Source organism: Salmo trutta, chromosome 20 (genome assembly GCF_901001165.1).
Source record: "Salmo trutta chromosome 20, fSalTru1.1, whole genome shotgun sequence".
NCBI classification, from domain to species: domain Eukaryota; kingdom Metazoa; phylum Chordata; class Actinopteri; order Salmoniformes; family Salmonidae; genus Salmo; species Salmo trutta.
Genome location: NC_042976.1, coordinates 21,477,340 through 21,489,506, shown reverse-complemented (window position 1 = coordinate 21,489,506; position 12,167 = coordinate 21,477,340). Strand labels below are relative to the sequence as shown.

General features: G+C 39.3%; 2 protein-coding genes across 3 annotated transcripts; one reads left to right on the top strand and one right to left on the bottom strand.

The window, feature by feature from the left end:
* Positions 1 to 6,441: 6,441 nt before the first annotated feature.
* On the top strand, positions 6,442 to 9,048 carry LOC115155676 (phosducin-like protein 3). The gene is made up of 6 exons (XM_029702553.1): positions 6,442 to 6,550; positions 6,866 to 6,998; positions 7,214 to 7,304; positions 7,744 to 7,887; positions 8,135 to 8,343; positions 8,519 to 9,048. Exons 1-6 carry the CDS (start codon positions 6,545 to 6,547, stop codon positions 8,659 to 8,661), a joined length of 726 nt encoding a protein of 241 aa, XP_029558413.1. The 5' UTR covers positions 6,442 to 6,544; the 3' UTR covers positions 8,662 to 9,048.
* Positions 9,049 to 9,164: 116 nt separating this feature from the next.
* Positions 9,165 to 11,651, bottom strand: LOC115155677 (neuromedin-U). Of its 2 annotated transcripts, XM_029702554.1 has the most exons (7): positions 11,460 to 11,650; positions 11,193 to 11,239; positions 10,403 to 10,456; positions 10,280 to 10,306; positions 10,093 to 10,143; positions 9,749 to 9,823; positions 9,170 to 9,354 (listed from the first exon to the last, which is right to left on the bottom strand). In XM_029702554.1, exons 1-7 carry the CDS (start codon positions 11,530 to 11,532, stop codon positions 9,337 to 9,339), a joined length of 345 nt encoding a protein of 114 aa, XP_029558414.1. In that variant the 5' UTR covers positions 11,533 to 11,650; the 3' UTR covers positions 9,170 to 9,336. The 2 variants fall into 2 exon arrangements, with proteins under 2 accessions (XP_029558415.1, XP_029558414.1); XM_029702555.1 differs by lacking the exon at positions 9,749 to 9,823 and having other exon boundaries at positions 9,165 to 9,354; positions 11,460 to 11,651.
* Between the last annotated feature and the right edge of the window lie 516 nt (positions 11,652 to 12,167).

Here is a 12,167-nt window from a genome sequence, read left to right as displayed (position 1 = left end):
GGAAGCCTTCCACAAGCTTCCCACAATAAGTTGGGTAAATATTGGCCCATTCCTCCTGACAGAGCCGGTGTAACTGAGTCAGGTTTTGTCACGTCCTGACCAGCAGAGGGAGTAATTGTATTATATTTGGTCAGGACATGGCAGAGGGGTATTTGTTTCATATGGTTCGGGTTGTGCGTGTTATTTAAGGGGTGTTTGGTTTATGTAGTCTGGGGTTTGAGTATTGTTCTAGTGTTGGTTTTCTATGGTTTTCTAGTCTGTCTATTTCTGTGTGGTTTGTGTGGCTCCCGATCAGGAACAGCTGTACATCGTTGTTCCTGATTGGGAGTCATATATTAGATGCTTGTTTTCACCTGGAGATTTGTGGGTAGTTGTATTTTGCACTGCTGTGAGTATTAGCATGTGAAACTGTCGATCTGGCGTGCTTTGTGGTCACATTTAGTTAATAAAATATAATGATGAACATGCAACCCGCTGCGCCTTGGTCCTCTCTACCCAACGACAACCGTTACAGGTTTGTAGGCCTCCTTGCTCGCACACGCTTTTCAGTTCTGCCCACACATTTTCTATAGGATTGAGGTCAGGGCTTTGTGATGGCCACTCCAATACCTTGACATTGGTGTCCTTAAGCCGTTTTGCCACAACTTTGTAAGTATGCTTGGGTTCATTGTCCATTTGGAAGACCCATTTGCGACCAAGCTTTAACTTCCTGACTGTCTTGAGATGTTGCTTCAATATATCCACCAAATTTTCCTTCCACATGATGCCATCTATTTTGTGAAGTGCTGTCACGACTTCCGCCTAAGTTGGTCCCTCTCCTTGTTCGGGCGGCGTTCGGCAGTCGACGTCACAGGCCTCCTAGCCACCGCCGATCCACTTCATTTTCCATTTGTTTTGTCTTAGTCTTACACCCCTGGTTTCACTCACCCAATTACCTGTTTATTATTTAACCCTCTGTTCCCCATGATTGTTTGCTTTTTCGGTCTGTTACTGTGTGCTTGTATGTTACTTTGTACATTTGTCATTTTGAGTACAAATTTGTTGATTACTCATATATGCTGTCCTGTGCCTGACTCTCTACACCAGCTACACACAGGACCATTACAGAATCATTCACCCGAAGAATGGAGTCAGCAGGAGCAGATACCCTCCCAGTTGCAGTGGAGGAGCGTGTTCAGCACCAAATTACGTTAATCTCTAGGAGACAGAACACGTCTCTTCCTGAGCGTTATGACGGCTACGTGTTCTCATGGTGTTTATACTTGCGTACTATTGTTTGTACAGATGAACGTGGTACCTTCAGGCATTTGGAAATTGCTCCCAAGGATGAACCAGACTTGTGGAGGTCTACAATTTCTTTTCTGAGGTCTTGGCAGAGTTTTTTTAGATTTTTCCCATGATGTCAAGCAAAGAGGCACTGAGTTTGAAGGTAGGCCTTGAAATACATCCACAGGTACACCTCCAATTGACTCAAATGATTTCAAAAGCCATGATATAATTTTCTGGAATTTTCCAAGCTCTTTAAAGGCAGTCAACTTACTGAATGTAAACTTCTGACCCACTGGAATTGTGAAATAATCTGTAAACAATTGTTGAAAAATTACTTGTGTCATGCACAAAGTACATGTCCTAACCGACTTGCCAAAATAGTTTATTAACAAGAAATATGTGTAGTGGTTGGAAAACGAGTTTTAATGACTCCATCCTAAGTGTATGTAAACTTCTGACTTCAACTGTATGTAAATGTAATATTTCAATTTTTGATCAATTAGCAAATATTTGTAAAAACCTGTTTTTGCTTTGTCATTAAGGAGGTATTGTGTGTAGATTGGGGGGAAACTATTTCATACATTTTAGAATAAGGCTGTAACCTAACAAAATATGGAAAAAGTCAAGGGGTCTGAATACTTGCCGAAGGCCACCCTTTATCAGGGCACAAGGCATGACCCAAATGCAGACACAGGAGGCAGATGGTAGAGCTCTGATATTTATTATAACAAAGGGAGTAGGCAAAGGCAGGTCATGGGACATGCGAGAGTTCATAAACCAGGTCAGAGTCCAAACAGTATCATATGATAGGCTGTCTCGAGGTCAGGCCAGGCAGAGGTCCGAAACCAGATCCGAGTCCAAAAAAGGTACAAGGGGATAGGCAGGCTGGTAGTCAGAACAAGCAAAGTGGTCAGGCAGATGGGTTCGGAGTCAGGACAGGCAAGGGTCGAAACCAGGAGGACTAGTTGACTTGGCAAACGAGACGAACTGGCAGAGAGACAGGGATATATACACCGGGGATAATAAGCGACACCTGGAGGAGGTGGAGACAATCAGATGACAGATGAACCACCAGATCAGGGTGTGACACCCTTATATAATGGTGGCAGCATAGAGGTTAAGAGCACTGGGCCAGTAACAGAAAGGTCACAGGTTTGAATCCCTGAGCCGACTAGATGAAAAATCTGTCAATATGCTCTTGAGCAAGGCACTTAACCCTAGTTGTTCTGGACACGAGTGCCTGCTAAATGTAAAAATGTAATATATACTGTGGTGGAAAAAGAACCCAATTGACATACTTGAGCAAAAGCAGAAAATGACTGAAGTGAAAATCACCCAGTAAAATATTACTTGAGTAATAGTCAAAGTATTTGGTTTTAAATATACTTAAGTATCAAAAGGAAATGTAATTTCTTACATATACTTAAGTATCAAAAGTAAAAGTATAAATCATTTGTAATTAAATTAAGCAAACCAGACGGCACCATTTTCTTATTTTTTTTAATTTACTGAAAGCCAGGGAACACTTCAACACTCAGAAATAATTTACAAACGAAGCATGTGTGTTTAGTGAGTCAGGAATGACCAGGGATGTTCTCTTGATAAGTGTGTGATTTGGACCATTTTCCTGTCCTGCTAAGCATTCAAAATGTAATGACTACTTTTGGGTGTCAAGGAAAATGTATGGAGTAAAAAGTATATTATTTTCTTTAGTAATGTAGTGAAGTAAAAGTAGTCAAACAATATAAATAGTAAAGTAGAGATAAACAAAATAAGTAGTACTTTAAAGAATATTTACTTAAGTACTTTACAGCCCTGAATATATTAGGAAAGTGGTTCCCAAACTCTTTATAGTCCCGTACCCCTTCACAACCCGGCTCATGGAAACTGACAAAGAGTTCTTATAGGACCAGGGCACAAATAATAATATAATAATCAATAATTTTGCTCTTTATTTAGCCATCTTACATAACTTTATTTGTTAATAGAAAATTGTGAAAAACTCACCACAGGTTAATGAGAAGGGTGTGCTTGAAAATCCACTCTAACATAGGTACGTGGTTATAAAAGGGCATCAGTGTTTTAAAAGCGTGATTTGCCAAGGCAGGATACTCTGAGTAAATTCAATTTTCACAGAACCGCTTGCTGCAATTTTGATGAGGCTCTCTTGTTCAGATATTGGTAAGTGGACTGGAGGCTGGGCATGAAAGGGATAACGAATCATGAAAGGGATGACGAATCCAGTTGTTTGTGTCATCCATACCTGTGTAACTGTGCACCCAACTAACTCAGGTGCTTTGCTACATCACATTTGTCATTGTCCGTAAGCTTGAGTTCATTTACACACAAAAAATCATACAATGTTGGAAAGACCTGTGTGTTGTCCTTGTTAATGCAGACAGAGAAGAGCTCCAGCTTCTTAATCATAGCCTCAATTTTGTCCCGCACATTGAATATAGTTGCGGAGAGTCCCTGTAATCCTAGACTGAGATCATTCAGGAGAGAAAAAACATCACCCAGACAGACCAATCGTGTGAGAAACTCATCATCATGCAAGCGGTCAAACAAGTGAAAATTATGGTCAGTAAAGAAAACTTTAAGCTCATCTCTCAATTTAAAAAACCATGTCAATACCTTGCCCCTTGATAACCAGCGCACTTCTGTATGTTGTAAAAGCGTTACATGGTCGCTGCCCATATCATTGCATAGTGCAGAAAGTACACGAGAGTTCAGGTGCCTTGCTTTAACAAAGTAACCATTTTAACTGTAGTGTCAAAATGTCTTTCAAGCTGTCAGGCATTCCTTTGGCAGCAAGAGCCTCTCGGTGGATGCTGCAGTGGACCCAAGTGGCATTGGGAGCAACTGCTTGCACGCGCATTACCTCTCCACTATGTCTCACTGTCATGGCTTTTGCACCATCAGTACAGATACCAACACATCTTGACCACCAAAGTCCATTTGATGTCACAAAGCTGTCTAGTACTTTAAAAATATTGTCTTCTGTTGTCCTGGTTTCCAGTGGTTTCCTTAATTGACCCCCATAAACTTAAAGGACTTGTACCAGGAGCTATGCCAGGCCCGCCAAGTCTGTTGACTCATCCAGCTGTAATGCATAGAATGCACCGGCTTGTAAGAGAAGCAGTAATTGTTTCAAAACATCTCCTGCCATGTCACGGATGCGTCATGAAACAGTGTTGTTTGATGCATTTTCTGTGTTTTTTTTTTGGCCTTTTCCCCCAGCATTGTCCCAGCCATAGGTCCAACGTCCCTGTCTGTTGTTCGGTGCTTTCCCGGGTAAGGGGGCAGTAGCTCTTCAGCTGCATCAGATTCGCAACTGTCAGTGTCCATGCTAGCTGGGCTAACAACAAATGTAGAATTACTGATGCTAGCATTGGATGTGCTTGTGGAAGCAGAACAACTTGTGTTGTCGACAGGTACAGGTGTGATGTGTCTCTATGGACGTGGGCCTAACTTTTTTAACCATCTATCCATTTATTTATTTTATTTTTTTCATCTATCCATTTTCGCGCAAACGGAATGAGCACCAGCTACGTTTGGCTACATACGGACCATTATCGGAACTCCTGCGAGAGTAACGGTTAATGTGATTGAATGTTAATTATTTGACTAAGCTACCTGTATTTTACATTGTGTTGTTATACACGGAGAGAATTTATGGAAAGATACAACTTTGAGGTTTCAAGCAAGGAATATGACACTGTTATTAAAGCTATACCTAGTGGGATAAAAAACTTTACTTCAGAATAATGCATATTTTGGAATATCTCCGATTGTAAGCGATATTCAGGTGAATGGCATTGGTCTACTAGGTACGAAATTCAACAATCGTTTATTAAGGGATATTTTCTACAGGAAGTCTATTCCCTCTGCAATATTTTGTTGGGCTTCATCATTTGATGTAAACTGGCGCCATGCTTGGCTCACTCCACACAAATTTATGGTGACCAATAAAGTAAAGGAGATCTCCTTTAAGATAATCCATAGATTCTATCCGTGTAATAGCTTGATTTCTAAATATATACTTGATGTTACCAGTGAATGCAGTTTTTGTGAACTAGAAACTGAATCTATTGAACACTTATTCTGTAATTGTTTATATAGTGAAGTATTCTGGACTGATGTAAAAATACATCTTGGCCTCAAATTTCATACAACCATTGAAATTTCTAAGTTTGACATTTTATTTTACTACACTGATTCCACAATTGAACGTGAGTATGTCATAAATCTCTTTATTTTATTAGGAAAATATTTCATACACAAATCAAAATTTATGAAGAAAAAGCCCCTTTTCTTAGTTTTTTTATCTGATTTGGAAAACTATTTAGAGTCTTTAAAACGTATACAAAACAAAATGTCAAAAAAATGTATTCGCTATATGTCTATTTGATTTGATATAATGTGGAATCGTTTTTTTCTCGTTTTTTTCTCACTTCTTTGGAATCCTTCTGGATGTTATGTTTATGTTTTGCATGTTACTGTTAAAATAACATTTAAAAAAAATATATATATATATTTTTTTAAACATTGTGTTGTTATTTCGCTTAACACTAAATGGTTTAATTTTATTTTTGGCAGTGAAACGAGGATTCTCAGGGGAGAAAAAAACTTCACCCAAATGTATAGCCCAGTTGGAAAATATAAATGAACTGTTTGAAAATGTGAAGAAATGTAAAAACATTTTTTTTTTAAAACATATGTGAATCAAATTTTTATTATGCGTACTCCCGACGGCATTACCCCAGTTTGGGAATACTTGTATTAGGATATCATATTAGAACACAAAAACAGGCCAGCAATGTTAAGAAATGTTTTGGACCTCTGTGTAACCCCACCCCTATAAGCTTGGTCACCCCAGAGACTGACAGCACAGCGTGATTTTTAGGTGCAGCTGTTGTCTCACTCAGCTGCCACATGGAAAGTAGCTTTCCCACTCCTTATATGGACACATTGGGGATGCAAAACGGATGTCGGTGCAACATTTATTATTGTCCCTTGATTTTCTGGCTGGAGCCAGTTTTCTGATAATAATGCATATAAAACACCGATAAAATACGATTCGTCTTCAAAAAAATACATTCTTGTTTAATTACTCTGAAATAAGTTTATATTTGTGATAACTGACAAGTATTTACGTTTTTTCACATTTAAAGATCTTGTTTTACTCCGGAAGAAATGTGGGTGAGGTCCTTTTATTTCCGTGTCTGGGGAGATAAGTGGTGTGATTTCAGCGTCTGTCTTGAACAGTTAAAAAATGCAGGTTTGGCAACTTATAACACCTTTTCTAGCTATTGAAAAAGTAGTAATGAAGGTCATAGCTGACGTTTTGAGCAGTATGAGTATATGTTCGCACGCCACCTTGATTGGGACATAGCTAACGTTAGCTGCATTTAAACGTTAGCCAATGTTCGCTAGCTGTAATACCACAGATAAAAGGTGGTTACCGGTAGTTATAAGTATCTTTGGTAATGCCAAAGAGCCTAGCTATAGATAGTTTTTAAACCATGCGGCAAACCAACAACACTGTTTGAGTGCTTAAATAAAACTCCAATGATCTGTTATTTCTCAATCTCAGGACCCTAACGCAGATACCGAGTGGAATGATATCCTGAGGAAGAAGGGGATCCTTCCTCCCAAGGAGAAAACTCAGGATGAGGTTGATGAGGACGCTCTAGAGCAGCAGATTCTTCTTCAGCAAGAATCTGTTGGTAAGAGGTGGCTATTAATATCATATAGCTACCTCTGTGAGACTAGGTTTCTCCTGAACGGGTCTAGAAATAGTTTTTATGTTATTCTTAATTTTTAACTAACAGGACATGGTTTTGGAAGGCTGATATTTGGCCAACAGCATCCTCTGTTAGTAGTTTTAACACCTTAAATGATACTTTTCTGACTTGTATTTCCTGTGGTGTTTTGTGACCAGTAAAAACCTATGAAAGTATGACTCTGGACCAGCTGGATGAGAACGAGGATGACTTCAGTGAAGAGGATGAGGCTGCCATTGAGATTTACAGGTTTCAAAGCATTACTAAGATGGTACCAACAGGTATTGGCTGCCATATGGCCCGGGGCCATAGCTGAGCAATCGGGCAAGTTGAGCCGGCTCTGTGGTTTCCCCATTGGGCATGTTGATTTATTTTATTGAAAACAACCTAAGTGCAAAGAATTTCTGATTCCTCCCCTATGTCTGTGTGTAAACAGCACATTTTAAGTCTTTGGGGAACTAAAAATACTCACTTGATGTGCAAGTGCCTTTCAGACCTTAATGTCAGTCCCTTAATACAACTTACTGCCATTAAAAGAGATGCTTAAAAATGTAAAGCTCCATTGTGGCTACCATGTTAATGGTGATATAGCCTTTTGCATCCCAAATAGAGAATGACAATGTTATGACCTTGTTATTGCCAGAATGAACCTACATTGCCTTAACTCTCTCCATTTTCTTCTCACCAGGCAAAAGAGGCTTGCAGAATGGAAAGCCACCCAGATAAAGAATTGCTTTGGAGAAGTAGTGGAGATTTCTGGGCAGGACTACATCAAGGAGGTGAACAAAGCTGGAGAGGGCATCTGGGTTGTGCTGCATCTCTACAAACAGGGGTGAGAGTTCTGTTCAATTATTATTATTTTTTTTTTTTTTTTTTTCTTCGAGATCTGATAACTTTATTGACCAAGACCTTATTTGAAAATCATGAAACAAGGTTTTCCTTTTTTTTTGTTCATATAAGCCTGATTAACAGTGGTCTTTTTTAAATTGCACTGAATAGGTCTATCTGCCAAATACATAGGTTTAACTAATTGACCCATTGTAATTGAATCTCTCTGTTCCATTCTCTCATCCTGCCAGAATTCCTCTGTGCACCCTGATAAACCAGCATCTGTCAGAAATGGCCAGGAAATTCCCCCAGACCAAGTTCCTCAAGTCCATCTCCACCACATGCATCCCCAACTACCCTGACCACAACCTACCCACCATCTTTGTCTACCACGAGGGAGAGATGAAGGCACAGTACATCGGGCCTCTGGTCTTCGGGGGCATGAACCTCAAAGTTGAGGGTAAGAGACAATCACCTCAGCTAGACTTTCATAGAATACTATTAGCAACATGATATGGTAGTTTGTGCTGTTCAGTGTGTATACTTCTCACCCTCAGATTTGTGCATTGTCAGTTTTGAATGACAATTTCTTTCTCTACTAGATATTTAAATCTGCTTTATCCTATCATCCTCAGAGCTGGAGTGGAGGTTATCAGAATCTGGCGCTGTCAAGACAGACCTGGAAGAAAACCCCAAGAAGCAGATTGAAGACAAGCTGATGTCGTCGATCCGATCCACTCTCCCCACACGGAAAGACAGTGACTCCGAAGAGGACTAGCCGCGTAACACCAAATAACATTACTCTTAACGCTCAACCATCACTGTTTGTGAGGATGGCTCTCTCCTGTGGTGATGTGAACTGCACACCTCTCCCTCTATGCTATCTCAGTCAGCAGAGAGGCTCCATCAGAGTACTATGCCTCCCCGGTTGAAAGATCTTATGTTACGAGATCATTCTCCTAAATCAGATCTGAACTTGTTTTTACAGAACATTTGGTTATTTAACATATACATTTCATAAGAAATGACAATAGAAATGAATACATTTGTAATTGTTTAAATTAAATGTAAGTAGCCATTCACCCATGCCATAATCAGTTGACGCTTTTTATAAAGTGTTCACCCTGATCTGTGTAACCATCACATAAAGGACTACTATGATGTATTTGACTGTGTTCAGAGATTGCAGTCTGAATTTGTGTATGTGCAATTGTCTACAAAATGGCAAAGTACAGAATCCTCATCTTAAATCACTAAATATTTACCAACTGAAATCAGGAAGACACTTCACAATCTGCAATTTTATTTCTCAAAAATATCAAGTCCGTTGCCAGAGAACACAGGATGCTGCTTCTGTCTGTCCCTCAGTCTGCCATTTTGTGCTCAATGTTCAGGGGGGGGTTGCAGTGTGCTGATGTCTTCTGTCCAGTTATTCCAAAGTCAGATTTTTACATCACACATCAGAGTGCTTCTGTGTAGCAGGGAATAGAGAGAACCTCGGTCATAGTTTGTGGCATTTCTTAAATTGTCTACTTTGTTCTAACTTATGTAGATTCTAGTCAGGGGTAGTATATACTGTATGTCTAAAGTACATATTGTACCTTGATTGAGTCTTGCGGACTGGCTACAGAAAGACTGTGGTCCTCAACCTCTAAGAGAAAGGTGCTGCAGAAGTTTTCACAAACTCTTGAGCTTCAATCAGAAAAAGCTACACGGACATTGCTGACCTGCAAACCGATATTTCATTTCAGAATTGGTTAAAATGACGTAAAGGTTCGTCGGTCTTGCAGGTCAGAAGTGTCCATGTCTCCTGCTTCAATATTGATATTCTGCTAATCAAGGTTGAAACAGCACAGGGTCTTTACCAAAAGTATGAGCTGCTTCTTTCTCCTCTGAGACAGTTTGGGTGACAGGCGCATCAGCGGGTGCACTGAATGGGACTAGAGAGGGGAATGCCTGTTAGATTCCAATCACATGGAATTACTAAATAATTCCATTTTAACAAATACAGCATGTTATCATCTAAAGACAAAATCCCATACTGTGCTGTCCAGGAAATCCAATGACACTTGCTTATATGCCTGAGACATTGTACATAGTTGTTTGAGGGTGTGTACATAGTTCTAATTTGCTCTCAGACATAATTCACTGACATTCTGAAGCAATATGGAAATACAGTTTGTGCATCAAGTAGTCTTTCTCTACTTACCGCATGCTGTACAGAGTCTACCGAGTTGTCCTTTGAGTAGTGAAACAGGAACTGACGAAAAGAGCATATACAAAGTCAACACTGTTCCAAAGACAAATATTGCACCTGCAAGTTTACCTCAGTATTTTATGGAATAAGGTATAAACAAGTATTTAGGAATAGGGTGTGATATTGTTGAGGAACTTACTCTTTTGAAAACATTCTGAACTTGCTCCTGTGACGGGGAGAGGGAGAGAATAATTACACTGGTGTCAGAGCTGCTGTCATATAATCTGTGATAAGATTGAGTCATACGGTAGCTAAGCCTTACCTCATTCTGATCTCTCCCCATCATATCACCAACATCAGTCTGGATCCCAGGACCCTGCAGCAGACAAATCAATGGTCAATGATAAAACACAAGTCTATAACACATCTAAAGGCACTAAACCCAAGCAAACATAAAAGCTGTTGTACATGGCATCCATTGTCTACTGTATACTGTACCCATTGCAAAGTAATGATTGTGTCTCTGTCATCGGTGTGTCTAGTTGATAGGAGTGGGGGGAAGCCTATATATTCTTATTACCCTCATCCTGTCCCCCACCAGTCTGATTTAAGTTAGAGTGACTCACTCGTGTGTCCCCAACCCCCTCTCCACGTATAACCTAGCCCAGCCACCACAAGTAACAAGAGGCACCATTTAATTTGGTTGGAATCACCTGCTGACCCCTTATCAGACAAGGATGAGATTTCTCCAGTGGTGCAAACAAAGTAGACAACACTAATGCCATCTGTGACCAGAACTCTCCTCTGATGAACGCAGTAGAGGACTGAGATGTTTAAACAGTGAAAGACTGACACACAGAGATACAGAGAGTGATACACATTCAAGGCATATATTGAATGATTTGGGTCTAGAATACCTTCATACTACATTTTAACACTTTGCCTCTGGTATCAGGTAAGGAAATGTGTCCTTGTTGTCAATCTAATAAGCCATTCATAAGTAATTCATAATTTATTTAAAAACGAATTTCACAATATTTGTTTGAATTACACAATTGCCTTTTATTTGCACTTTTCAGGTATAGGCATGCACAAAAAAAAAAGTCCCAAACCCTTCTGAAAGCAATTCCATGTTCACACTCTTTGTATGGACTGGCCTCTACAGAAAGAAAAAAAGTAAGTTTCAAAAGTATACATTTGTTTATTTTATCAATCTATAACATACAATAAAAATACATGTAATAGCCAACAATATCAACAATATAAATAGCTAATTCAAAAACAAACAAAAAAATCGATTTCAGATTTTAAGATTTAGATAGCCTAAATTATACGGAAATGTTGAATTTCATTTAAATTATATAAATAATCTCTCTCACCTGTCGCCTTCCAACATCCAAGGCACCAGACCAATTGAAGTATGCAAAGGTGTTGAAGATACGAAGCGCTCATCTCGAGCTATGAGATTCTAATGCGCGTTGGTGAGGGTATAGGCGCTCTGTGTTTGGTTTGGTGGTCTGCCCGAGGAAGTCTTGTTATATTGCCACGTCAGGGTACAGAATTTAACTCTACTGACTATCTCATCCGACATAATTATATAGGCTATAACTTTGATGGAAGAAGCATCATCTCCCACGCAGAGGTGACCAATCAACGTCCCACTGGTCTCATTGGTCATCAGCTGAGTGTTTGCGCACAAGTCCCCTCTCCCTTGTCATTTTGAACGGTTTTAAAATACATTTAGATATGGAAACTAAATCAAAGAAATCCATCAAAAACAGGATGTCAACCAAACATAAAATCGGAATGGAAGTTATACAACTGGTGTCAAATATTTTTTCAGCACACTTGATTATAGGACATGGTGATGAATAATGACCCCGTGATGTTCAAGTTCATTGAAAACCATAAACAACCAAGTAAATGTTGGGGAGTAACAGATTACATGCAATCTCTTACATGTAAGGGATTACAAAAAGCTGTAACAGTAATATGTTACATTACCAGCAAAAATATTGTAACCAGATTACAGATACTTTTGAAAAACTAGATGATTTCTTTGAAGATTACTTTTAAATTCAGAAATA

Excerpts from the sequence above, each read along its gene's own strand:
- LOC115155676 (XM_029702553.1), top strand. Across the intron at positions 6,999-7,213 it reads TCTTCAGCAAGAATCTGTTG|TAAAAACCTATGAAAGTATG; the intron begins GTAAGAGGTGGC and ends TTTTGTGACCAG. Across the intron at positions 7,888-8,134 it reads CTGCATCTCTACAAACAGGG|AATTCCTCTGTGCACCCTGA; the intron begins GTGAGAGTTCTG and ends TCATCCTGCCAG.
- LOC115155677 (XM_029702554.1), bottom strand. The coding sequence starts at position 11,532 with ATGAGCGCTTCGTATCTTCAACACCTTTGCATACTTCAATTGGTCTGG. Across the intron at positions 10,457-11,192 it reads ATGGAATTGCTTTCAGAAGG|GGTCCTGGGATCCAGACTGA; the intron begins GTTTGGGACTTT and ends TGTCTGCTGCAG. Across the intron at positions 10,144-10,279 it reads TTCAGAATGTTTTCAAAAGA|TTCCTGTTTCACTACTCAAA; the intron begins GTAAGTTCCTCA and ends TCTTTTCGTCAG.